Source organism: Portunus trituberculatus, chromosome 5, assembly GCF_017591435.1.
Source record: "Portunus trituberculatus isolate SZX2019 chromosome 5, ASM1759143v1, whole genome shotgun sequence".
NCBI lineage: Eukaryota > Metazoa > Arthropoda > Malacostraca > Decapoda > Portunidae > Portunus > Portunus trituberculatus.
Genome location: NC_059259.1, coordinates 6,822,166 through 6,849,109, shown reverse-complemented (window position 1 = coordinate 6,849,109; position 26,944 = coordinate 6,822,166). Strand labels below are relative to the sequence as shown.

Genomic DNA, 26,944 nt, shown 5'->3' with positions numbered 1-26,944 from the left:
GGCGAAGGTGTGTGTGTGTGTGTGTGTGTGTGTGTGTGTGTGTGTGTGTGTGTAAGTGTAAGTGTGCGTGTGAGGCGCTAGTTAATTGTATGAGTACGGAACGTCTAGTCGTATGTGTGTGTGTGTGTGTGTGTGTTAAGGAAGCTGTTGGTAGTAGTAGTAGTAGTTAGTTGTTGTTGGTGGTGGTGTTGTTGGTGGTGGTGGTGTTGTTATTATTGTTGTTGTATTCGGGTGAAGGTCGAAAAATTTATCTGTCTTGGCCTTCGCTTGTTTACAGAAGAAATAAACAAAATTAATTCAGCTGTATTTTTCCCAGAGAGAGAGAGAGAGAGAGAGAGAGAGAGATGATGTGTGTGTGTGTGTGTGCGTTTGAAGTTCTCGAACCTAAACATAGAAATCAATAAGAGGAAAGAAGAAAAAACGAAGAAGAAAAAGAAGTAAAGAAATAAGAAGAAAAGAGATGGAGGAGGAAGAAGAAACCAGAGCATGAGTGTGAATGGAGAAGGAAGAAGAATATGATGGAGGAAAGAAAAACGAAAAGAGGAGGAGTAGGAGAAGCTTATCAATTCAAAATACGTAGTAGGTAAACTGTCCACTACAAACACAAGCTGTCAATTACCAGCGATAAAGACCATCCAGCGCATCTCCGCCGTTCACTGACCCCGCCCCACCACTGTTCTACTGCCCTTGAAACTCGAATGGTTATATATGTTGTGCAATGTGTATCTATTATATCACCTGTGTTTTTCCAGACCCACGTGTCCTTGAGTGTGAAAATAAGCTATACTCCAGTTGTTTTGGTATTGCTTAATTGTTGTGCATCTAAGTATCTCAGTTGCCATGTGCTGTATGGAGAACATGGAGGAATGAAGTACGTTATAGAGAGTGGCAATGTTCTCGCGATCACATAACGGGATGCGTGACATTAAATTTTCACTTCTGCTGTATGTGATATGTGCCTAATTTGTTCGTTTTCTATCAGTCTAAGTAGGTAGGGTTTCAAGATATCGAAGAATCTAAAATTGCAGGAATAAATGAGGTGGGATGTGAATAGAAGAGGCATAAATGTCCCTGCAGAACACCGGGGAAAAGGTGACACTTTAATGTAACTATAGCACGTAACTATAGACTGGAGGAATTAAGTTTAAAGGGTCGTACTGTCACCGTCGTAGTTGCCCGAGCTCGCGATCACATGACGCGACGCATGACACTTCACTTCCTCTGTATCTGACATTGGCCTTTATTATTTTTCTATTAATCTATCGGTTACCTAGAGAGTTTCAAAATAACAAAGAACCTAGAATTAAAGGAATTGATTATGTAGGATATGAATAGAAGAGACATGTCCTTGCAGAACACCGGGAAAGGCGACACTAGGTATATATAAGTTAAGAGGTGTGAAATTTAGAAGATAGCTGCTCTTGCGATCACATGACGCTTTGGTATCGGACATTGACCCTATATTAATTTTTCTATCAATCTGTCGGTTACCTAGAGAGTTTCAGAATAACAAAGAACCTAGAGTTAAAGGAATCAATTATGTAGGATGTGAACAGAGGAGGTATGTCCCTGCAGAACACCGGGAAAAAAGTGACGCTGTGGTAATCGGAGACGCCACGCTGGGAAGTAAACAAACCAGCCGGCGAGGGGGAGGCAAGTGGTCGAGTCTGTCATATTACTCTTTCTCCTCTCCATTAAGGCCGTAAGTGACTATTGCTGCATGTTTATTGGTGTATTAGTAATGGCGGTGGTGTGTGTGTGTGTGTGTGGCTGTGTGGTGGTGGGGGTGCGTTAGCCAGGGCCTTGTACTGTTGTGATAGGGCTGATAAGGTCTCATGATAGCGCCTCTCATATAGCCGTTGTGTGTGGTGGGCTTCTTCAAATCATCCGCAGGACCGCAAGACATAGTAGTGAGTGTTGTCTGGTATGATGTGAGGTGATAATATTAACACAGCACGCAAAGTTTAAGACTGATGTGGGTAGCTACTGTCTTATTTATTTATTTTTATTTTTCATATATTTATTTTTTCAGTGAGACCAATTTCCCAGTCACCAAGTTTTCATATTCTACTCAAAGATTCATGAGTACTGGGCAGCTAGGATGTTTGTCTTGATTTGTTCTAATATTTTGTCTTCATATCTTTGTGGTTAATGAATATTAGTGATAACTACTCAAATCAGATCAGAAACTTATGATATTTTCCATCCAAGAAAAACATTAAATATTGTAGTGAATTTCATGCCTCACTGTCTTGCCGTCCCACAGCCAGAGGCCAGCAATGACTCCACCGTGGCTCCTCCTTGCCGTGCTTGCCTTGGTGTGGCTGAGGGCAGGGGTGCTGGGTGATACATCGTGGGGCGGCCTGTATCCCCGGGAATCGCCCTCTAGGGAGGTGCGGTCGCTGGATGGCCTATGGAACTTCCGCCTTGCCCCACTCCTGGACCCTGACAAGGGCTTCAGGGAGCACTGGTACAGCCAACCACTCAGCCTTGTAAGTGGTCTGCCTCGGGACACTGTCTTGTTGAAATTGTCTGATAATGCACTTGTCAGATTTGTATAGTAAACTCAAATTTATCTAGTTAATTCACTCACTAAATTTGAACTTGACTTGCTTATCTCAATTGATAGATTTATATATAGCAAACTTAATTTTATCCTCTAAATTTGTTTTCTGGATTCTTACAGTGAAGTCATTGATTTGCTTGATTCACTTGCCAAAATTCAGTTGATAAGCTCACCTGCTGAAGCTCATCTACTTAACTCACATAGATTTTCCACATTCCGCAAATTCACTGAATGCACTTGATAAACTATGAACACTCCATGACTTAAGTATTTATGCCTTCATTCTAACATACATCCTTATTCTCAATTTTGGATGACTCTTTTCACTTTTCTGTTGGAACTGACACCTCAGACTTTTTTTTCTCCTCCTTTGCCAGTGTCCCTCATATAAAGACACTTAACTATTGACTATCTTGCACACAGACAGGGCCAGTGATCTCCATGGCAGTGCCCAGCAGCTACAATGACATCACGCAGGACAAGGCACTGAGGGACCACATTGGCTGGGCTTGGTGAGTGTATGAGGTGATGTGGTGGGCTGGTTCTGTGTGGTGTCTTAGCTTCACTGTTATATTTTGATGCAGTTCTGGTTCTGCGTAAGAGTGGTAATGTTTTAGTTTTCCTTGTGGAGTTTATTTCTTGTTTTGTTTTGTTTATTTCTTGTTTTGTTTTGTTTAGGTTTTACTAAGTTGAGTTAGTTTTGTTTCCTTTCTTTCTTCTTTCTTTTTTATTCTTCTTGTTTGTCTTGTTCATTGATTCATTCACTCATTCATTCATTCTATCTTTCAATTCATTCACTCATTAATTCTTTCTTTCCTTATTTCCTTCCGTTCTTTCATTTTATATTTTAGCGTGAACACTTTTCTATTTCCAAGTGTATTATGTTAAAGATTCCATTCCTTCTTTCCCATCCATCTGTCCATCCATCCATCCATCCATCTGTCCATCCATTTATCCATCTATCTGTTCATTTATCCATCGATCCATCCATCACTGCACCATTACTTGATTGTCTCCTCCTCCCCAAGGTACGACCGCAGCTTCTACGTACCAGTGCGTTGGCAGGAGGACAAGCTGAGGGTGGTGCTACGGCTTGGCTCAGCTCACTATAACTCCATCGTGGTAAGTATTTGTAGCAGTAACAAAGCATGTGCACTCAAGTCTTATAGGTCAGGAGTTTGTTTATGCATGTGTGTGTTGCCCCTGTGGTAGCTAGTGTGGGTTTCCATCTGCAAAGGTTTCTACTTCCTCTCTATCTTTTCCTGGGTGGGTAAGGAACAGTGGGTTGTGAGTGTACAGCTTAGTCACATTTTTTTTTTTTTTTTTTTTTTTGATGTGTTGATTTCATGTTCTTTTCATCTTATTTTGTTCTTGTTTTGCTTTGTGTTGTGGTGACACTTTCTGGTTTGCAAATGTTATGTATTGTGAAAACTTAATAGGTTATCTTCTTGTTTGTGATACTTATTCTTCTGGACAAGATATGTAAATTTTTAGTACTTTTTATGAAGAAGAATTTGTTTTTTATTCTTAATATTTGATGAACATCTGTATCAAATAGTTTGTAATATATATATATATATATATATATATATATATATATATATATATATATATATATATATATATATATATATATATATATATTTGTCATTAAACTACTCCTAGTACTATGAATGAAACAATGTGGTATTAATAGTACAAAGATTTCATCCTTTGTCTCTCACTGTCTGAATGAAGGAATACTAATATTTCCATAAAAAAAACTTGTACCCTCCTTTTCTCTTTATCTCTCCCTCTCAGTATTTGTATGGGGAGATGTAGTAATATTTGTGCAAAGAATGTCTGACATATAGATAGAGACACACAAAGTACTTATCCTCCCAAGAAGTCATTTCAAAATCCATCATCACACATTGTGATGATGGATTTTGAAATGGATTTTGAAAGGTTACAAAGCCTGAGAATGCAGAAAACCTGAGTTTATGTTTCACACACTGTAATGAAGATTTGAAACTAATAAGATGAAAATACAGCCAAGGAAACAAATTACCCAATGGAACAAATAACCCTAGTGTTCAAATCCTGCAGTGACGAATACCCTGGGAATGAATCAATAGTTAACCACTACTCTCAGTCATTCATTACTTTCTCGGGTAAACTCTGGAACTCCCTGCCTGCTTCTGTATTTCCAACTTCCCATGACTTAACTTCTTTTAAGAGGGAGGTTTTAAGGCATTTATTATCCCATTCTTTAGCTATTCTCAGACTTGCAAGAGGACTAGCAACTAGGTGGGCCTTTCTCTCTCTCTCTCTCTCTCTCTCTCTCTCTCTCTCTCTCTCTCTCTCTCTCTCTCTCTCTCTCTCTCTCTCTCTCTCTCTCTCTCTCTCTCTCTCTCTCTCTCTCTCTCTCTCTCTCTATTGCTCTTGGCCAGCTTTCCGTTTACATAAAATGGATGAATCACCATACAATCACTATTACTACTACTAATATCTCTCTCTCTCTCTCTCTCTCTCTCTCTCTCTCTCTCTCTCTCTCTCTCTCTCTCTCTCTCTCTCTCTCTCTCTCTCTCTCTCAGTATGTGAATGGGGTGGAGGTAGCGAAGCATGAGGGCGGCCACTTACCCATCATGGCAGAGATCAGCAGCCACCTCTCCTTCAGCCAAGAGAACTTAGTCACTGTGGCCATCAACAACACCCTCACCCCCACCACCATTCCTCAGGGCTCCATCCACTTCCACAACGACCCTACCAGGTGAGTTGTGGATGACAGGGTGTAGCTCTGGAATTTGGGTGTTGTGGGTTGGTGTGGATTTGTAGGTGTATTTTAATGTATATGTAGTAAGAATTGTAAAGTTTGTTAAGAATTTTACACTTAAGGAAGCTAAACTGTAATGGAAGGTGTTGCAAATCATGGTTTTAGTTCTAGTTTAAGAAAAATTGTGTACTATGTAAAAGACATCTTGGCAAATCTAGCTAAAAAAAATAATAAACAAATAAATAAATAAATAAATAAAAAATGAATATCTAAGAAACACAAAAACATATTCAATCATCTATTTATCATTATTTAATCCTGTTTGCAAGTTGAACAAGGAATGAACACCGGATAAAGACGTTTTGGAGAACCTAACAAAATATCCACAAATTTGAGAGTGTTTTCACAATTCAAGTAAAAGTTTAAGAAGAATTAAACTCTGGATAAAGACATCTCATCGAAAACCAACAAACTAAAGCAGGGATGAGAGAATAAGGCTATGAGAACAAAATCCACATTAAGATACAGTATCCAAGTAGCATCACTTCACCCAAACCTTTCTCCCTTCTTCAGATATCCCGCGGGTTACTTCACACAGAGCTACAACTTTGACTTCACTAACTATGCAGGCATCCACCGTCCAGTCTTTCTATACACCACACCCAGGATTTACATTGAGGACATCCTGCTCACCACTGCTGTTGACGGGACTAGTGGTGGGTGCTTTTGTTGTGTTTTGTAATGATTGTAATGGTAACAATAATATAGTCTTTTCTTGATCACTACATATATTTTGGTCTTGAAATTTGGGACAACAGCACTAGGGGTGAAATGAAAGCCTTATAAACATTTAGAAGATTAAAAAGAATAGATTTTGTTAATTCCAGCCAGTTTAAAGGTTGGAGGAGTCTAAAAAACCAGTAAATATGTCTCATTGTGATTGGTAATTAAGGAGAGGTGGGCCAAATACCTGTCAAATAATTAGTTCTTATATTTGATTAGTTTCTCTGTTATATTTTGCTTTTTTTGTTTCCAGTTGACATCATATCTTTGTCTTGTTTTATATCTAGTTTGGTTTTGGCTAACTAATATTTTCCTTATCTCTGTTTTGTGGCATTCTGAATGGGTAACTCTGAGCTCCTATAATTTTCCCAGACCCTCATTCATATTACTTTCTTGCTTGCTTTCAGTCACCTGCTTTCTTTAATACTGTTTTGTGGTATCCTGAACAAAATGCATTTCTATAACATTAACCCCTTACTATTTTAATCCCTTCAGTACCATGCCGCATTTTCATATTCATTCTAGTTACTATTTAGTGATTTCATACAGCTTCAAAAACTTATGTGGGGGGGGATTAGAATAGTGAAGACTGTGGCCATTAATCTTCTGAACCCCCATAGACTCTTCCTAATGTCAGTGAAATGGTCTAATCATACACAAACTCATGGTTAAAAATGCGCTCCAGTACTGAAGGGGTTAATATTGGAATAGACAACACAAAAATCCCATAACAGTATCACCTCACTAGTTTAACAATATTCTGCACACAAGCTGGCCTTCCCGTAACCCTTCCAAACTTTCAGGCATCATCAACTACACCATCACAACGGGCAGTGTTCAAATGGGGCCACACCGTCTGGGCGACATCGGCTGCTCCCTCAAAGTGCTGAATCAGGAGAAGAAGTATGTGACCAGTGCCATCGGGTGTCGTGGAACCATTGTGCTCTCCAACGCTTCCCTCTGGTGGCCATACCTCATGTCTGACAATCCAGGTTACCAGTACACTCTTATGGTGAGCAACACTGGGGATATTTTTCTTTTTTTTATTTTATTTTTTTTTTACCTTGATTCAACCTCTGTTTCTTCTGGTAGTCATTGCTAATCCACACACTCAGTTAATTAGTGGATAAGGAAAGTTTGGAGAATTAGTGTTGCCTCTTAACCCCTTCAGTACTGGGACACATTTTTACCATGAGATTTGTGTACGATTAGACCATCTTATTTACATTAGGAAGGGTCTATGGAGATCAGAAGGTTAATAGCTACAGTTTTCATTATTCTAATCCCCACATGAGTTTCTGAAGCTGTATAAAAAATCACTAAATAGTAAGCAGAGTGAATATGGAAATGCGTCATGGTACTGAAAGGATAAAGAATATCCTTGAGCGTCCAAAAGTTGAAAGGAAATAACCTCCCACTGTTCTTTATCTTATATGAGGTTACGTACAAACACCAACATTGCTATCGTCACCAGTACTCATTTCCTCACTTATTACTGTCATCTGTGGCTGGATCTGTACCTCATTATCCTTCACCATATCACCACTATCATTATTTATCATTCATTGCCTTCATGTGTATTATGGCCTTCATTTTACTCTTACAAACACACCATCGTCATCATCAGTAATCATCACCTTGTTTATTACTATGTCATCTGTGGCTGGAGCTGTATTTCATTATCCTTCACCATCTCATCATCACTATCTTCATGTCCTTCATTTCTCTCTTACAAACACCACCATCACCATCATCATCAGTAATCATTTTCTTGTTTATTACTATGTCATCTGTATCCTGACCTGTACTTCATTATCGTACATCATCTCATCATCACTATCTTCTCTTCTTCATATTCATCATCTTGTTCATTCATTGCCTTCATGTTAATAATTTCCTTCATTTCATCCACACACTACTTCATGTTGAGTCAAAATTAAGCATTATCATCACTAATTCCCTCAACATCCATTATTATTTTTTTTTTCCTCTATTTTCTTTTATGCAAGATGGGAAAGCTGGCTAAGAGCAACAAAACATATTAAACAAAAAGGCTCACTTAGATGCCAGTTCCCACGCAGGTTCAAGAGAGTTAGCCAAAAAAAATATAAACTGTAATCTTTAGTATTTTTTTATGTAAGACAGGAAATGTGGCCAGGAGCAACAAAACTATTAAACAAAAAGGCTCACTTAGATGCCAGTCCCCACGCAGATTTGAGAGAGTTAGCCAAAAGAAAGGAATAAACTGTAATCTTTAGTAATATTTTTGTAAGACGGGAAATCTGGCCAGGAGCAACAAAAATTATTAAACAAAAAGGCTCACTTAGATGCCAGTCCCCACGCAGGTTTGAGAGAGTTAGCCAAAAGAATAAGATAAACTGTCATTTTTAGCCAAACTTTACCTCATCACCCTTCCCCCTTTCCACTCCCAGGTTGCAGTGTCGAGTGCCAGCGGAGACCTGGACTTTTACCCACAGAAGGTTGGCATTCGCTCCGTGGGTTGGAACTCCACCACTCTGACCATCAATGGGGTGCCCATGTACCTTAGGGGCTGTGGCAAGCATGAGGATGCTGATGTGAGTGATGGAGTTAGGTGAGGTTAGGTAGGAATTTAGATGAGGTTAGGTTAAGTTATTTTAGGCCAGATTAAGTTATGTTAGGTTAAGTGAGGTGGGTAGGCATGGAATTGAGAAGAAGTTAGGTTAGGTTAGGTCAGGTTATGTTAGTTGGATTAAAAAGACATTAGGTTAGGTTAGGTTGGGTTGGGTTCATTTAGGGTTAGATCAGGTTAGGTTAAGTGAAGTGGGTGGGTATAGAATTGAGAAGAGGTTAGGTTAGGTTAGGTCAGGTTATGTTAGGTTATGTTAGTTGGATTAAGAAAGTCATTAGGTTAGATTAGGTTAGGTTGGGTTATTTAGAGGTTAGATCAGGTTATGTTAGGTTAAGTGAAGTGGGTAAGAATAGAATTAAGAAGAGGTTAGGTTAGCATAGGTCAGGTTGTGTTAGGTTATGTTAGTTGAATTAAAAAGGCATTAGGTTAGGTTAGGTTAGAATGGGTTATCACCCCATGACAAGTTAGGTTAGGTTAGGTTTGGTTTGGTTTGGTTTGGTTTGGTTTGGTTAGGTTAGGTTAGGTTAGGTTAGCTTAGCTTAGCTTAAGCTTGGTTATGTGAATAGAGATAGAGTTAAAAGACTAACAACCCACTCACACACTACCCCATCACCCCTTGACAAACCACCACAACCCCTACAGATCCGAGGGAAGGGCCTGGACTACCCGCTGGTGGTGAAGGACTTTAGTTTGCTCAAGTGGTTGGGTGCAAACAGTTTCCGCACCTCCCACTATCCCTATGCCGAGGAGATCATGGACATGGCGGACCAGGAGGGCATCATGGTGGTGGATGAGTGCCCTGCTGTCGGTCTCAGGTAATGGTGGTGGTGGTGGTTGTCTGTCTTGTTTTGGTGCACTGGAGTCATTTAAGAAAGATGGGAAGATTTTTACTCTCTCTTTCTCTCTTATTACTTAGAAAAATTATGGTTTGCTATTTTTGTTTTATGCATTAACCCCTTTAACACTGGGATGCAATTTTTACTATGAGTTCCTCTTCTTCATCATCCTTCTGTCTCATCATTATTTTCACCTTCGTAATTTTCCTTTTAATCCTTGTGTATGTGGAAAAGATATGTGTGTATTTTTCTCCTTTTCATAATCTGTACATGAGAGAGACTAACCTGTGTGGATCTTAATATTTACTCAATAGACTAACCTGTGCGGATCTTAATCTTTACATGACAGAGACTAACCTGTGTGAATCTTAATCTTTACATAAGAGAAACTAACACTGTGGATCTTAATCTTTACACGAGAGATTAACCTGCATGTGTTCTGGCAGTGGGTTCGGGGAGGTGCTGATGAACAAGCACATATTGGTGATGCGAGAGCTGGTGCGGCGGGACAAGAACAGACCATCCGTTATCATGTGGAGTGTTGGGAATGAGCCCCAGTCCAACCAGGAAGCTGCAGCAAATTACTTCAGGTGAGCAGCAGCAGCAGTAGGAGGAAGAGGAGGAGGAGAAGGTGGTGATGGTGATGGTGATGGTAGTAGCAGTGCCTCTAGTCCAGTCTTAGCCACAGTGCTTCTTTACAAATTCCACTTCTAAAGATTTCCTTCATCAATAACTTCTCCTTGTCAACTTCACTAAGAAAATATTGGTAGGGAAATGGTGTGAGGGAAAGATTTGTGCTATTAACTTGTCTGTCTTGTTAATGAGTGTGTCCAGGAGGTGGGTGGTGGAAAGACAGGGATGGTATGCTTGAGCTAGCGTCCAATGTCAACTAGCTGTGACTCTGGCTACCAAATGAGAGGAGGAAGAGCTAGTAGACTTGAAGGTGTGAGTGTTGGAGCAGAGCAGAAGAGAGCCACAGGTAACATGCTAACTGTCACCTCTCTACTAATGCGTGTGGTACAAACCTTCCCTTGCAGCAATGTTACCGCCGCCACCCGCTCCTCGGACGCCACACGGCCCGTCACTTGTGTTCTCTCTTATGACAAGAACACAGAACATGCAGTATGTAGTGTTAGCATGTGGCTCGGGACTATCTGTGGCGGCTGCTTGCTAGGAGAGAGAGAGAGAGAGAGAGAGAGAGAGAGAGAGAGAGAGAGAGAGAGAGAGAGAGGAGTGTGTATGCTATCAATGTTCACGAGGCTTGTTTTGAATATAGATTCAGTGTAGGAGAGGCAGTGTGTGTGTGTGTGTGGATGAATGGGGTGGGGCAGCTTGTTAGGTGTGATGCTGAAGGGAAGATAGAAAGAATGAGTGTGTGTGTGTGTGTGTGTGTGTGTGTGTGTGTGTGTGTGTGTGTGTGTGTGTGTGTGTGTGTGTGTGTGTGTGTGTGTGTGTGTGTGTGTGTGTGTGTGTGTGTGTGTGTGTGTGTATCTCTATTATTAAGGCAATGTTGGGGTGTGGAAGGTAGGAGTGACAGTGGTAGGCAGTGTTCTATGTGTGTAGATTAGCTTTACTAAATGTGGTGCTAAAGGAGAGGCAGGTTGTGTGTGGAAGAACCTGGGAGCTGTGTGTGGAACTGGCTAGGAAAGGCTGGCTGTATGTGCAAGAAAGGGAGTGAGAGGCAAGCTGTGTGTGTAGGAGGGAATTAGGTTGTGTGTGGGCAGCTTAAGGAGAGTTAGGGATAAACAGGCTGTGTGTAGAAGAGGGAGAGAGAGGCTGTGTGTGGGTGTGGCAGGGCAGGGCAGGGGGAGATGTGCTTCATGTCACCCCCTATCATGAGAGTTGGGGTATGATTCCATTCCTGCAATAGCTTCATCTTATCCTGTGTAGTCTGTGATTCAGGCTGTGTGTTGCTTCCAGGTGTTACTACAGCACTCAACCTTTCTGTGGCTTCCCTTGCACACTTGAGCTAGCCACTGGTTTTGTGGGCCAGGCTGGTGCATAGATAGAGAGCACATCGGTTAGCCAATGCAAACTGTTTAAATGTTAAGATCCTGGCTAGTGTAGAGATGGAACAGTAGGTAGACTGATGGATTCAAACTGTTTCAAAATTCAGGTGTTTTGTCTGGACTGCCTTGTGTGTAGATAGATAGAACAGCAGGTAGACTGACGGATTCAAACTGTTTCAAAATTCAGGTGTTTTGTCTGGGTACTCTTGTATTGCTTGCCTTGTATACAGATAGATGGAATTATAAAGAGTCCAGCTGATTCGAACTATGAACCAAGACTACAATCTGTTATAAAGATGCAGAAAAAAAAAAAAACCTTGACACAATTTTGGCATCATAGAAAGCCACCCAGGTCACCGAACGCAACAAAACACACCACAAGTCAGTGAAAAACATGACCCACCTTAAAGAACATGATGTAGTGTAAAAACCTGAACCAGCGTGAATTAACCGACATACATCCGCCAGGTCAGTCGTCAAGGCCACACATGAAGATGACCCGACACGACCTGTGACCTGCGTACTGAACCGCGGCCCCATAGAATTTGCTGTAGGTGACCCAGTAACTCCCAGTCTTGGCTTTGTACTCATACCCTGGCTTACTAGTGACTTGCATTTATTAACCCTCGTAGTACCTTCGTGTGCCTGTAATCTGTCTTAACCCCTTCAGTACCATGACTTGCTTTCATATTCATTCTGTTTACTGTCTGGTGATTTTGTACAGCTTCAGAAACTCATGTGGGGTTTAAAATAGTGAAGACTTTGGCCACTAATCTTCTAACCTCAATAGACCCTTCCTAATGTCAATAAAATGGTCTAATCGCACACAAATCTCAAGGTAAAAATGTGTCGAAGTACTGAAGAGGTTAAGGTTTCCATTTACAGTAGTTCTTGTTGTCTTTTCTCTCATATATCCTGGTTTTATTAGTAACTCTTGCATCCATTAACTCTCACAGTGTCTCCCTGTACCTGTAATCTGGTTTTTGTGTACAGTAGCCCTTGTAGTCTTGTTGCTCTTATATCTGTTTTTATTAGAGACTTACATCTGTTAACCATCATAGTGTTTTCCTGTACTTGTAATCTGGCGTCTATAAAACAATAGCCCTTGTAGTCCTGTCGCTTTTGCATCCATTAACTCTCATAGTGTCTTCCTGTACCTCTAATCTGGTTTCTGTATACAGTAGCCCTCGTAGTCTTGTCTCTCTTAAATATCTTCGTTTATTGGTAACTCTTGCATCCATTAACTCTCATAGTGTGTTTCTCTTATTACCAGGCTTAACAGCAACCTGGCAGTGAGTGTTTGGTAGTCTTAAGTGTTTGCATACCTTTCTACTTATTTTGTGTGTTATTTCATGTGCGTCGTTTGTGAGGGAGTGAGAGACATAGCTTTACTGGTTGTGGTTCTTGGTTAAAATTGTCCTGTGAATGCTTCCTTTTTTTAGTTTTCTGGGTTTTTGTAGTGTGTTAAGACAGTGTAGGCTGTTTGTGAGGGAGAGAGACAGTCACTTTACATAGCTTTACTGGTTGTGGTTCTTGGTTCATATTTCCCTGTGAATGCTTTTTTTTTTTTTTTTAGTTTTCTGGGTTTTTGTAGTGTGTTAAGACAGTGTAGGCTGTTTGTGAGGGAGTGAGAGAGACAGTTATTTTATTAAGCTTTACTGGTTATGGTTCTTGGTTGAAATTGCCCTGTGAATGCTTCTGTTTTTGCTTTAAGAGTTATTTTTAGCATGTTAAGGTAATCCAGACTATTTGTGCTGTTTTATCAAGTGTGGTTTATGCTTCAAACTACTCTCTAGCTTTCCTTGTTGCTTGAATGGGTTTTTACACGGTTTGGAATGCTTTTGGGGAACTTTTACTAATACAGAGCATTTCACATTAGTCGGTTATATGTGTATACTTCAAACTTTTCCCGAGTGCCTGGCCTTTTAATGTCTTTTATGTGGTTTGGCAAGATTTCATGGAATGTTTACGAGTACAGACCTTTATGTTGCTTGAAATTCCTGTGTGTGCTTTGTTTGTTGTTTTGCTTTGTTTTCCATAGTTTGTCAGGAATTTTAGGGAGCCTTTACTGATACTGAGCTTTCCTATTGCTTAGCTAATGGCTGGAGTTGCTTGAGATGCCTTTGGTGTGTTTTCTTTGTTATTTTTGAGTCATTGTTCATGTTACAGTAGCCTCCAAAATTATAAACACATGAAAAACAAGAGGTCTATATTTTGACACGTTTGGTTGTGACATTGGCAACAGTTGGTTATGCTTTTTCTACCTCCTTTGTTGCCCCTTTTTCCCTGACCTTGTGCAGAAAAGGGTGAAAATAAGATACATGGCCAGTCTTTCATGGAGGAGGTTTTGCATTATCACCTACTTCTATATTTCCTCCTACATTTTTATTTATTTTTTTTCCTTATTTTATTTATTTTTCTTGTAAATATGTAAAAGAAAGCTGGCCAAAGACAACATTAAATAAAAAAAAAGCCTCAGTCACCAGTGTCCATAGTCCCCTTGCAGGTCCAAAAATGTTAACACTTTTTTTTTTTTTATACCAAATGGGCTTTTCACGGAAATTTATGGGCTAAAGGGGATACTTTTTGGGGTACCTCCTATCTCAAAGCCCACCCGCTAGGAAACCATTCCCCCGAGTGAGGACCGTGGACAGGATTCGAACTTGACTTCATTTCTTTCAAGAGTGAGGATGCAAAACACTTATCCTGAAATTTTTGATGACTGCTTCTTGGAGACCAGTATATCAGTGGAAATTATGTTCTATTTGATTATGTTGGCCTTTTCCAGTGTCCCTCCTTCATAAAATATCCAGAAAAAAATTTAGAAAGTGTAATATTTGATAGTGGTGAACAGTAGTTAGTTTATTGACAAAAGAACACAAGGAGCTGCTGCAGGGAGGAAATTGTGTGAAGGATAGAGAATTGAATGAAAAGACAGGTGAATTGACTCAAAGTGGCCTAAGGAACGGAATCACATGAAACAAATAGATTAACCCTTAAAAGGCGGATGATGAAATTGATGTTGTGCCGACTTGGTGGGTAGATTTATTACATTAATGTGAATAATTACAAAAGGAGACAAAAAGCATATAGATAAGTAGATAAACAGTCTCATTGATTTTAAGAAGAGAAACTGTAGATAGATAGAAAGACATTCACAAAAAAAAAAAGGTAACATGATGTGTAGATAGATAAACAGAAAAACAAAGTGGTGTACATTAAGAAATAAACAAGCAAAGTCATGAAAAAAGAGAAAATGTACAAGTAGATAGATAGACAGGCAAATTAATTAGAAAAGGAGGAATATAATGTGTAGATAGATAGAAGTGTCTACTCAAACCACCACAATTATCAGAAAATAAACAAAACAGAAAGAAATGGAACAAATAAAGATGTATGTGTGAAAGATTACCCTCCCCTCTGCTGCGTGACTGGTGTGTGTGTGTGTGTGTGTGTGTGTGTGTGTGAGTGCAAGTGCGAGTGTGAGTGCATGGCAAGCTGTGGACCGCCTCTATGCTGCGTGGGAGGCTGTGGTGCTGCATGCCTGCCTCTTGACACTTTCTTGCCTTGGTTTTTGGCTTTATGCTGTAAAGAATTTTATGCTTTATTTTGTTTGTAATTGCTTTTTTATTCATTTATTTATTTTGTTCTTTTTGTTTAGCTCGTGTTTTTTTCTTCACTATCAAGTTTCATGTTATTTTTTCCTTATTTTGCTGTTTTATTTAGCTTTTGTTTTTTCTCTTCTTTCTTTAGGAGCTTCAATAGTAAATAGTGCCTGTGTGTGTTCATATTGATAAGTATTTGTAAAGTGTACAGATTCAATACATGGGTTGGTTATTACAGCAAAGTGATGCATATGTCAATCTTTGTAACTCTGGCTGGTACTCAAAAACACTGTGCTCTCTTATCACAACTGTTTCCTAAAGCCACAGAGATGATTACCCTCAGTTTATCAAGTGTATTTGTTGTTAATAATGCAAAATTCTCATTGATCTGACACTAGAACCATAAAAACAGCCCTAAAAACCCATGTCATTTCACAATAAATGTTTCCAAAGGCCACAGAAATGAATAGCCAGGTTCTCAATAGTCTTTTTGTTGTTAATATTGCAGAAATCTCATTAATTAACACTAGAGTCATAAAAGCACCATGAAATACCCATGTCACTTTACCACGATTGTTTTCAAAGACCACAATTTATTATATTGATTTTCAAGAATGTTGCTGTTAATAGTGCAGAAATCCCATTTATTTAACACTAGAACTTTAAAAACCCTGTGTGCATTCAACCAGAGACTTTTGAGAATAGTTGAGATGATTAGCCTGGTTGTCAAGGTTTCCATTATTAGTAGTGCAGAAATCTCATTAATATAACTCTAAAACCATAAGAAGCCTGTGTACATTCAGCTTAACTCAAAGCAGCTGAAGTATGGCAAATGTGACTCTGTAACTCTTCCTTGCCTCAATGTCACTGTTTTCAAAGACCACAGAGATTACATTAGTTGTCAAAAATATTGCTGTTGTTATTATAATGCAAAAACTTCACTAACCTAATACTAGACCCATATAAACATCCTTAGAAACCCATGTCACTTCACTATGACTGCTTTCAAGGGCCACAGAGATTTTATTGGTTTTCAAAAATGTTGCTGTTGTTATAATAATGCAAAAACTTTATTACCCTAATACTAGACCCATATAAATATCCTTGAAAAAACCGATGTCACTTCATTATGACTGCTTTCAAAGGCTACAGAGAATGTATTGGTTTTCAAAAATGATGTTGTTGTTATAATGCAAAAACTCCATTAATCTAATACAAGAACCATACAAATATCCTTAAAAATCCGTGCCACTTTATCATGACTATTTTTCTTGCTTGTCTCCACCTCACAGGCCAGCAGTTTGGACGTGATCCTGGTGAACCGCTACTACTCCTGGTACGGCGACACGGGCCACCTGGAGGTCATCAAGCTGCAGACTATCACTGAGTTTACCGAGTGGTTCGTGCTGCACAACAAACCCGTCATGATTTCAGAGTACGGTGCTGGTTCCATCGCCGGTCTCCACATGGTGAGTCAATCCACTCCTGCTTGGTCCACTTCCTTGGCTTCGTTTAGCTTCATTTCTTCCGTTTTTTTTTTTTTTTTTTTTTTTTTTTTTTACATGATTCTTTCAGTGTTCTCAGTTTTTCATGATTTCTTTTTTTTTCATTTTTTATGATTCCTTTATTTCTTTTTTTTCAGTGTTTTTTTTTCATGAGTATTTTTTTCCATGATTTCCTTTTTCCACGATTCCTTTTCTTTTCTTAGTTTTCCTTCATATATTTGATTTTCTTGGTAGTTTGCATGATTCCTTTGTTTTCATTTTTTTTCATGATTCCATTTCTTTTCTTTTTTCATGATTCCTTTTGTTCTCTCAGTTTTGTGTGATTCCTTTGCCTTTCTCAGTACTGCATTATTCCTTTGGTTTGTTTCCTATTTTTGCTGGTGTTATATGTGGAAGTGTGAGCAAAATCAATAGACTGAGAGATTGACAGACTAATGATTAACAAAAGAGAAAGAGAAAGAAGCAAAGAAGCAACAGTATTAAAGTTAGAACACAAATCAAACGACTCTTGCTTCATCTCCCCTTTCTTGGCCTCCTGCAGGACCCGGCCTTCACCTGGAGCGAGGAGTATCAGGTTGAACTGATGCTGCAGAACTTTGAGGCCTTTGACAAGCTACGCAGCCAAGGATTCTTCGTTGGTGAGATGATCTGGAACTTTGCTGACTTTGCTACGCCACAAGGTAAGATCATTGTTTTGGTTTGTGTTGGTGTTGGTGTGTTTATACATTCTCCACTGGGTCAGAGTGTTTATAGTCTATCTACTCTAAAGTGGCTCATGGGTCTCAGTTTGAATGGTGTCCCAGGGAATGCGTGGTTGTCAGATCTTAAGGAAAACCAGGAGCTGTCCTTTTAATAAGTACGTCAATCAACAGAAAACGAGTATTATTCACATGAAATCAATTACGTTATCAGTAAGCTACAATGTGTTTTAAATCCAGGTGCCATTTTAGAGTAGATAGACTATAGTAGTGCTTTGTTTGTGTTTTGCTTCTTATTTATAAGGTCAGGATGTCTCCTCTCACACCCTGCAGTCTATAAATTTGCTGTGTTAGGGTTAGTCACTTGTTTTACTGTCTCGTATGATTGTTGTTTGCCTCCATCACCTTCTGTTGTACATTCCATAATAGTGTGTGTGTGTATTTACCTAGTGTGATTTACAAGAGGGAAGTAATCTCATAGTATCTTGTCTCTATATCCATTATCCATTTTCTTCTTAAAAGCACTGACAGTTTTTGCCATTCACAATTTCCTCACTAAGCTCATTCCATTTGTTCACACTTCCATGAGGAAAACTATGCTTCTTAATATGTCATCTGTGTGTGTGTGTGTGTGTGTGCGCGTGCATGTGTGTGCATACAGTACATCTTATGAGGAGTTTAAAATCACATGAAGACCACCGACTCGAGATATACTTAGCTATGAATAGATTGATATAGCCCACTGATCTTTACCTAACCTTACCTAACCTAAAGTGTACTGAACTTGTCCTAATGTTATAGACAGTGTACCTAACCTATCAAGCAGTGTATCTAACTTATCTGACCCAAACCTAACCTAACCTAATGAAACCAAACCCAACCAAACCGAACCAAACCAGCATAACTTAATCTAACCAAACTAAATTAAACTAAACCAACCCAAGCCACACCCAACCCAAACTTAAAGAATGTGAATGTATCATAGTGTACACATAAGAGTCAGCACTTGTGACTAGCCTGAGGTGTCCTGCCATGTGTGTGTGTCTCCCACCATCATGTAGGAAGCAAGCGAGTGGCGGGGAACAAGAAGGGAGTGTTCACACGCAACCGGCAGCCCAAGACAGCAGCACATGTGTTGCGCTGGAGGTACCACAGCCTGGCGGGGACAACACAGCAGCTCGGCAACAGAACAGCTCTCTGGCGTCACATCTTCTCTTGATTTTTTTTTTTTTTTTCTTTTTTCTCATTATTGTATCAGGGTTGTTAGGTGTTCCTTTCTTTTCATATTTCAAGACCATTTTATTGATAGTTTTAATAATCTGTGTTTTATGCAGAAAGGTTTGCCAATAAGTGTGTGTGCGTGTAGACAATATTTTACCATGTCTCAACTGTGATAGTTGTGTGGCCAAACACTGCCAAGACAGTCAGGTTGTGCGATAAACATGAACACTTTAATGATACTCATGTACAAAATTCCAAATTACTGGTATTACAATTACCATATCCCAGTGTTCCACACAAGTTTATTGTCATGGAACGGGATTATTGTTGTGACCAATTTGTGCTATATGTATCTGAATGTCACTTTTTTACTATTTCCATCCCGTGTGTGTGTATATGTGTGTGTGTGTGTGTGTGTGTGTGTGTGTGTGTGTGTGTGTGTGTGTGTGTGTGCTGCACCTGTGGTTCCTTTAGGTTTTAACAATAGTTTGTACTGTAAGATACTCAGTGATTGTGTTATTGTATGCTATGCTCTCACTAAGACAATAGTTTTTATTTACTTATAGATTAAATCATTATTTTACTTTGTTCTTGAGAGATTTCTGATCAAGTTGCTTAGTTTAGGCAATAGTTTAACATATTGTGTTTGAGATTGTATCATACTGATGTCTTTTATTCACTATGATTAAGATTTCATTGGTTCAACTTAAGTTAATGTGTGGCTTTGGGACCATGAGAAGAATTGAATTTTTCTGTTTTTCCATCACACTGGGACTTGTTGCTTTGTCCATGCAAGGCTGCAGTTCACTGATTATCTTACTGGAAACACTAAGCACATTTTTCATTCTGCTGTACTTTTGATCCGCTGTTTACAGGATGTGATTGTGACTTTTAAAATGTGCTGGCTATAAAAGACTGCTGTGTGGTAGTCACTTGTGCTTTGAGTGACTTGTAATGAAGTGGTTGAGAGGTGCTGACTTGTAGAAAGTATACAGTGCCTCTAAGTTGACCCCATTAAAGACTGCTGCTTGTTGATTCTGATACTTGTGTGTTTTGAGTGACCCCGATTTGTAAGTTTATTTGGTGAGTGGTCTTGTGGTCTAGGAGGAGCAAGGTATTCACCAGTTTTCCTGTCAAAGGCTGTAGTTGGGCAGTGATGTGTTGTTTTGAGTGGTTAACATTGTCTAGTTGTCTTGTAGCATGCAAGGCTCCCCTCACCACCTCTCTATGCCGTTCCACACCCTCAAGATATCATTCATCAGTTCTGCCTCAAAAAGCTGCAGTTTATCAATTCAGTGATAACTTTTGAGAGGCACCGTGTTAGTTTATTTGGTGTGGTGTTGTGGCATCCTTGACCTAACACAAAACACACTGCAAAGTTCTCACCCCCGATGCTCACTCCTTCCAGAAACCTTCCGGCCGGCTTTTTGTGTGAAAGGTCTCTTCACCCGCGCCCGCCAACCCAAGATGGCCGGCCACCTGATGAGGTACCGGTACTGGTCCCTGGCTCAGCAGCTTGATAATGCCACAGCACCACAGGGTGACTGGAGGTTTGCGCTGTACTCAGTGAGCCCATAGATACACTGACATCAACTGAATGCCTTTGAGGGACTAGTGATCATGTTAACCTGCAGACAGGTCAGCTCAAAGGGAGATGTCTGGGCTGGAAAGATTTGACACATTAACATGAGGTAAATGTCCCTAACTATTGGGACAAGTCCGGGTTGCATTCACTTGATTGATGGTGAAATGGTGAAGTGATGTCCATTGAAGCACAAATAGCTGCTCTCCATCAGAGTACAATGAAATGGGTTGCTACACATGTACATGTACTACATTGTATATATCCATTGTTCAGAGTATCATTCACGTGCCAAGTGTCGGCATTCTGACAGTTGTGATAGTTTGTAATGCACCACATCCTGTCTCTTGTCTTGCCCCGGTGTGTGTGTGTGTGTGTGTGTGTGTGTGTGTGTGTGTGTGTGTGTGTGTGTGTGTGTGTGTGTGTGTGTGTGTGTAACTAAGCTGTGAGAGGTGAGTTGTCATGTTGTTAAGTACTACATAAAAGAGTGAGATGGGAATATAAATGACAAAAATAATAATTTGAGGTTAAAACTATATTTAATTAGAAATCATAAACAAATTCCTAAAATATAAAAACAAATAAATACCAAAAATTATATATAAAAAACTTAAAATGTCAGAAGGTAACACATTAGTATGAATTCTCATCAATTACACATATATATTTATTGTCTGATAATATTAAGGCATTACTATTTGAGTATTAATGAAAGTTTGAAGCAATAACATGTGCAAACTAATCACTCCTCCACTACGAGTGTATCCTTCAAAAGATTACATGCAGGAATGTAGTCTTCACAAAACCACTTTGCTCCTCAGGTCTTGTTACAAAAAAGACATTCTCCATATTCTCCAGTTATTGAATTGTATACCATTTTGTAATAAAGGTTTGTTTTTTCACATGGTGCTGATACTCCAGCATTTGTATACACTCATTTAAGAAAACTGGAAAAATAAAAAAAAAATGGCAATTGTATTATACTCCTACACTGAAGTACAGTTGGCATGACCACTAGAAACAAGTGCCATGATAAAGTATAATTGTTCTTCAGGTATTCTCTGATATATAATTGGGTTGTGTTCCTGAAAATCCAATTGTAAAGCAATCAACTGCATGGCAAATCTAGGCTTGAATACTGTACAAATTATATTAATGCATTCCAAGATCTTTATACATGTACTCCGTAAAACCCATACAAACAATGAAATATGGGATGTAAAAGCAGTTATTGTCCAAAGTAATAAAACACACATTGCATACATCAAATCAACACTCACTGATGATGGATGAGATAAATGATAATAATAAAACTGTGCATCTTGATCCAGCAAACAAACACACTCTGCAGTCTATAAAACTCATGCATTCAGGACAGTTAAAAAAGAAAAGAAAACCTAACCAAAGCCAACATAGTAATGCCAACCATCCTAGTATCCTAACACAAGATAAAAATACCTCTATTCTGATTTCCACTCAAACCCTGGGGTCAATAAACTTGATGGCCGTGATGTCGGTGGGATGGCGCGTGATGAGGTTGGCAGTCAGCAGGAGGGTGATAAGGCTCTCCTCCATTGTATCATCCAGCTGCACGTATGGTTCATTTGGGTGCTCCATCATCCGGGACACAAGACAGTCCATTAACTCCTCCATGCCCTTGATACTCTCTGGTGATGATATCTGGAGGAGGAGATGGATGGAAGGTTTTGTTGTGAGAAGAGGAGCCAACTGTGTCTGTGTGTGATGTCTTACCTAGTATATGGACAGATTTTTTGTTGCACTGAGAAACTGGAACTGAGTGAATAATGTGTGTGTGTATAAGTGTATATGTGTATATGTGGGTTTGTGTGGGATTACTGGCCTGATATACATGATAGATAGATAATAGACAAAAGGAAGAACTACAACTGAAGAGAACTGGCCTGACATACATGATAGATAGATAATGACAAAAAAGATAATTGAAGAGAACTGGCCTGACATACATGATAAATAGATAATAGACAAAAAGAACTATGATTGAAGAAAATGCAGACATAATGGGATTTCCTAAGATTATGAGGATATAGCTAAGTAATGAGAGGTAGTAGATTTAAGAATTGGCAAAGATTGAGGGTACAGATTGTGAATTATTGTTTATGAGGGTACAAATGGAGTAAACTACTATACTAAGGTTTATGAGGGTACAGATTGAGAATTACCAAGGTTTGAGGGTACAGATTGAGTGAGAATTACCAAGGTTTATGAGGGTAGAGATTGAGTTACTAAGGTTTATGAGGGTACAGATTGAGAACTACCAAGATTTATAAGGGTACAGATTGAGTGAGAATTACCCAGGTTTATAAGGGTACAGAATGAGTTGCTAAGATTTATGAGGTTACAGATTGAGAATTACTAATATTTGAGGGTATAACCGAGTGCTTCAAGACCTGCCGTGAGTTGAGACAATGAAAAGCAAAAAAAAAAAAAAAAAAATGCATTTCTTACTTCATTTGGATATAGATTCATCAAAATGTAGTGCATGTGTTCCCTCAAGAAGCGGAACAACACGGACGATCTGTTGTACCTGAAATGAAACGTCAAAACATATACCAATCATAGGAAAGCACACAAAAACACAGCAGTTGGAGCCAGAAACCATCACTCCTTCACATGGTAGTCCCTGTGCAAATCATACTAATCTATTTACACCCATCATTCCCATCTATAAATTTATTTATTCTTTAACTTCAACGGCTAATGGCACATATTTAATTCTTCAACAACCCTCAGCAGTTTCCCTCAACAAAAGTACTAAAAAGTGTCATTAGATATTTGATGACTTGCTGGTTAGGTTGTCTCTCAATATCACTGCCAGAACTTATAACTAAACTATATCAAACTGAGATGCTTTTTTATTTTTTTTTTTTTATTATTTTTTTTTATGGCCTATAGCACCTGTAGGCATACTTGAGGAGTATATGTAGGAAGTGCTGTTAAACTCTCGCCTATTAGTGGCGCAGGCAATCTTATTTATAGTGGTACCTATATTAGGGCTCATGTCACCACCCAAATGCAACCTCGGTGTAACCACCTAGAACCTGGGTGTCATGGTGACATGTAGGTAACTTTAAACCACTCAACAAATGGCACAGCTTCAAAGTGGTATGTGGGTGGAGTAGAAGGGTTAATAATGACATGCAACTAGCAACCTAATTACTGAGTCTATTCCATTCATCCACTAATTACTTCCTTCCTAGTATAACTTTTTTGAATGCCTGAGCCCATTACTTCTATCTTGATTACTGATATTGATGCTGGGATTATGGCGTACAGTACCAACTGAAGGCAACTTGAAGTACACAAGCAACCAATGAAAAAAAGTCAATTCTCTCTGCATGATATCTTTAGTTCAGCGAGCAAGCAGAGTGAAATAAACTCAAGTTGTCGGTTCTTAAGACACTATTGAGCTTTAATTCCTTCAGTACTGAGATGCATTTTTACTATGAGTTTTGGGTATAATTAGACCATTTTATTGAAATTAAGAATGGTCTATGGAGGTCAGAAGATTAATGGCCACAGTCTTCACTATTTTAATCCACACATAAGTTTCTGAAGTTGTATAAAATCCCCAAATAGTAACCAGAATGAATATGGAAATTTGTCATGGTACTGAAGGGGTTAAAAAGTGCGACAAATGTAAAGATGACAATGACGGTGAAAATGGGTAGCCCTACTTCATACAGGGTCTGCCACATATAGACCAAACAGCTCCCATTTTGCCCCTATGTAGTGGAGCAGTTTGGGCAGCACTCACTTCCTCTCCAGCGCTATGAACTTCTCCTCGTCAGAAAGGTGTTGGGACTGCAGCTTGTTGAGGGCCTGGCTCACCATAGTAGCTCTCTTCACCTTGGTCTCATACTTCCTCTTCGTCTCCTTCAGCTCCTCCAGCTACGGAAACAAGGGGAAGTGCCGAGGTATTAAAAGTTTGGTTCATCAGTATAGGCAGGTAGAGATTATTTCTGAGAATATGAGAGAAGCACAGATTTGCATTACAAGGCAGCCAAACTCCACTGCGGCAACAAGCTGTTCTAATGAATGAGTCGTGTATCTTTGCAGAATATTGAGATAGGGACTGACATTCTAAGTGGGTTTTTTTTCTTTTACTGCTTCTGTTTCCCTTGGCCATCTTTCCCCCTTACATGAAAAAAAAAAAAAAATAGTAATAATAATACACTCTTTCAGTTTCACGTAGTGTAGAGACAGTATGCCACGGTGATGGTAATGGCCGTGACAGCAGGACAGCTGGCCCATACACAGTTTAATAATCTCGCCTCGCCTCACCTTCTTCTTATTAAACTCCAGTGTCCTTGCATTGCGGTGGGCAGTCGATTGCACGTCCTCCTCCGCCAGGTCCTGCAGAAGGGCCGGTTCGGAGGGCAGCTGTTCTAAAGGCAAATCCTGCAACGCCTCCAGTTCACTCTCTAACATCAATTTGAAGTTTTTCAGGGAACTTAATGTAACGTCAGTAGAAAAATTGGGGTTTTTCTTACAAGTCTCCTCCTTTCCCGCCTCTGCTGTCATCCGCTCACGCTCCTCCATAAGCTCTTCCACAATTTTGTTCATCATTTCCTCCACGGGTGGCTGGCTGCCGCTGCTACCGCTGCTGCTGCTTGCCCTAGGCTCCCCGGTGGCCATGGCTGCTCCTGACGTGATTATTTAACAGGATATTAGAGAGGTCGCGCTGACGTTTTCAATCTTTCCCTCCCTGACTTGTTTTTGTTTTGTTGTGGTGGTGGTGGCGGTGGTGGTCCCCCCTCCCCCCAACCATCTAGCTACTTTATTCTTTTAAGTATATAAGAGTACCACGTAATGACAAAAATATGTTAAAAAGCTAATATACTATTTTTTTAAAGGCAAGAAATAATTCAAACTCAAAGAAAAGCCATTTTTTTTTTTTTTTAGATATGTGTTTTGTGTCTGTTTTTAGGTATATACATCTCCCTATTCACATTCATCGTAGGTCATTCATCTTATTTTTATCTTAATTATGTTTCTTAATTCAAAGCCGTGTTTTAAGAATCCGTGAATTGTGATGCTTTTCTTTCCAGGCTGAATACCAATTTTCTTGTTTTCTGCTCATTATCCCTTTAAAACTTTAAATACACACTTATCTCCTGTTATCACACCCCGCCGTTATCGCGCATAGGAGTTGTAGCACACTTTCGAAAACCTGCGAAATTCTGTGTTAGCGGGCATCCGGCAAGCCGTTTTTGTGCTCCCAAGCATCGTATGAACTTCTCAGGCTTCCGTCATTATTCAGAGCTACTTTTTATTAACCATTTTATGCTGATGAATAATGGGTGAAATTTTCTAGATTCCTACTCGATTAACTACGGTACTCTATTATCGATGAGGTGGTACTTAAGCAAATTTCAGATATTAATTTATTGGTTATCATGGTAATATTTTTTCGTTATAGCGTTTGGCTATGATTATTTGTTAAAGCAGAAAATATTAGATTATTTCTAGTTTTACACGGAGTGTTTGCATGTCCCGCGAGAAAACAGAAAACGGGGTATTTGAAAGAAAAACTAAAGCATTTCTTTCGTCTTTTTTTCGTGATATATATGTATTTTCAGTAGTATACCTTGATGAATTAATAATGAATAGAGGAAGTATACATTTTCTTACATCTCTATCGGTAATTTAGGAAGTACGGCACCGCTGCAGACAAGGGAATGCCCTATAATGGTCGCACTGTATAGTTGCATAGTGCTGGGTTGATGACTTGACACTCCGCGGCTGCCCCAATAGCAGAGTCACAGTCAGGGAGGTGGTGCTGGAGTATGTGTTAACACTTGTGGCGTCCCACACTGATGACACAAACTCCTTCAAGCTGCAAAACATCCCCGAAACTCAAAAAAACATTCTCATAAATTCAAGATCCGCCATAGAAACAGCCTCATTTCCCCTCCCAACCAAATAAAACTTCCTTGATATCTCTTAAACTACTATTATAGCACCAAAGTTCGCATATAAACATAGCAACATACACGTTAGTATTACTTCTATATAGTCTCCATCCCGTCCCTCCCTAGCACAGCAGAGCGGGGCCGAGCTTCACCGATCAGCTGACTTTTGTTTACCTTGACACGACCAGACTCAGACCTTGACGGGCCAGTATTTTAACTCACTATTCACACCACACACCACACACGCCCCGCACACCACAGCCACACCCCACGCCACACTCATATGTCCTTGCTGCTGCATTTTTAAGCCTCCTAGTGCCAAAATAAGTAAAGCAGGAGTGATTATTTTGCGCCACGGTCAGCTGTTGCTACTGACGAAGGGAGAGGAAGAAGATAAGTGTCATAAGGTCTTCATTATGGCCACCTCGCTCCCCTCCGCCCCATCAGGCTCTGCCACTACTGTTGTCGAGCCTGAAGTCATGACTCTAGGCCCAGAAGAACAGGTAATATTGTGTGTTCTTAATATTTTCCTGTTTTCGTATCTCATTCTGTCTCAAATCATGAGTTTAGTTAGACCCACGATAATTTATATATGGTGTGTTCTTCAGGTTTTTTTTTTCCTGTTTTCGTCTTTCTCTGTGTCTGTAATCGTAACTGTAGGTCCAGAAGAACATAATATGATGTTCTCTTCAATATTTCTTCTCTTCCTATTTATCTAGTGAGAAATCTTAATTAATATTTACCTGTGCTCTAATTAACACACCTCCTTGCCCTTCTCTCTCGTGTTTTGTTTCTCTGAGTGTCTGGTTAATCCATGTG

At 39.5% G+C, this 26,944-nt stretch overlaps 3 protein-coding genes across 7 annotated transcripts in view; 2 read left to right on the top strand and 1 right to left on the bottom strand.

Annotated features, from left to right (window-relative positions):
• The first annotated feature begins 1,421 nt into the window (after positions 1 to 1,421).
• Positions 1,422 to 21,144, top strand: LOC123514260 (beta-glucuronidase-like). Of its 5 annotated transcripts, none has more exons than XM_045272055.1 (14): positions 1,422 to 1,702; positions 2,267 to 2,492; positions 2,990 to 3,078; positions 3,595 to 3,688; positions 5,143 to 5,318; positions 5,895 to 6,037; positions 6,908 to 7,116; positions 8,537 to 8,680; positions 9,358 to 9,530; positions 9,998 to 10,141; positions 10,589 to 10,673; positions 16,458 to 16,634; positions 17,212 to 17,350; positions 19,998 to 21,144. In XM_045272055.1, exons 2-14 carry the CDS (start codon positions 2,280 to 2,282, stop codon positions 20,165 to 20,167), a joined length of 1,956 nt encoding a protein of 651 aa, XP_045127990.1. In that variant the 5' UTR covers positions 1,422 to 1,702; positions 2,267 to 2,279; the 3' UTR covers positions 20,168 to 21,144. The 5 variants fall into 5 exon arrangements, with proteins under 5 accessions (XP_045127990.1, XP_045127960.1, XP_045127979.1 ...); XM_045272025.1 differs by lacking the exon at positions 10,589 to 10,673 and adding an exon at positions 12,029 to 12,110 and having other exon boundaries at positions 1,453 to 1,702; XM_045272044.1 differs by lacking the exons at positions 10,589 to 10,673; positions 19,998 to 21,144 and adding exons at positions 12,029 to 12,110; positions 18,430 to 19,632 and having other exon boundaries at positions 1,453 to 1,702.
• On the bottom strand, positions 21,002 to 24,953 carry LOC123514271 (centromere protein K-like). The gene is made up of 4 exons (XM_045272068.1): positions 24,495 to 24,953; positions 23,968 to 24,101; positions 22,659 to 22,737; positions 21,002 to 21,851 (listed from the first exon to the last, which is right to left on the bottom strand). Exons 1-4 carry the CDS (start codon positions 24,846 to 24,848, stop codon positions 21,648 to 21,650), a joined length of 771 nt encoding a protein of 256 aa, XP_045128003.1. The 5' UTR covers positions 24,849 to 24,953; the 3' UTR covers positions 21,002 to 21,647.
• A 1,084-nt stretch (positions 24,954 to 26,037) lies between these two features.
• LOC123513379 (E3 ubiquitin-protein ligase PPP1R11-like) overlaps positions 26,038 to 26,944 on the top strand; it is a 32,369-nt gene continuing 31,462 nt past the window's right edge. Inside the window, exon 1 of the mRNA XM_045270501.1 lies at positions 26,038 to 26,628. Coding sequence (XP_045126436.1) covers positions 26,542 to 26,628 — 87 coding nt within the window. The 5' untranslated portion in view covers positions 26,038 to 26,541. The remainder of the gene's footprint in view (positions 26,629 to 26,944) is intronic.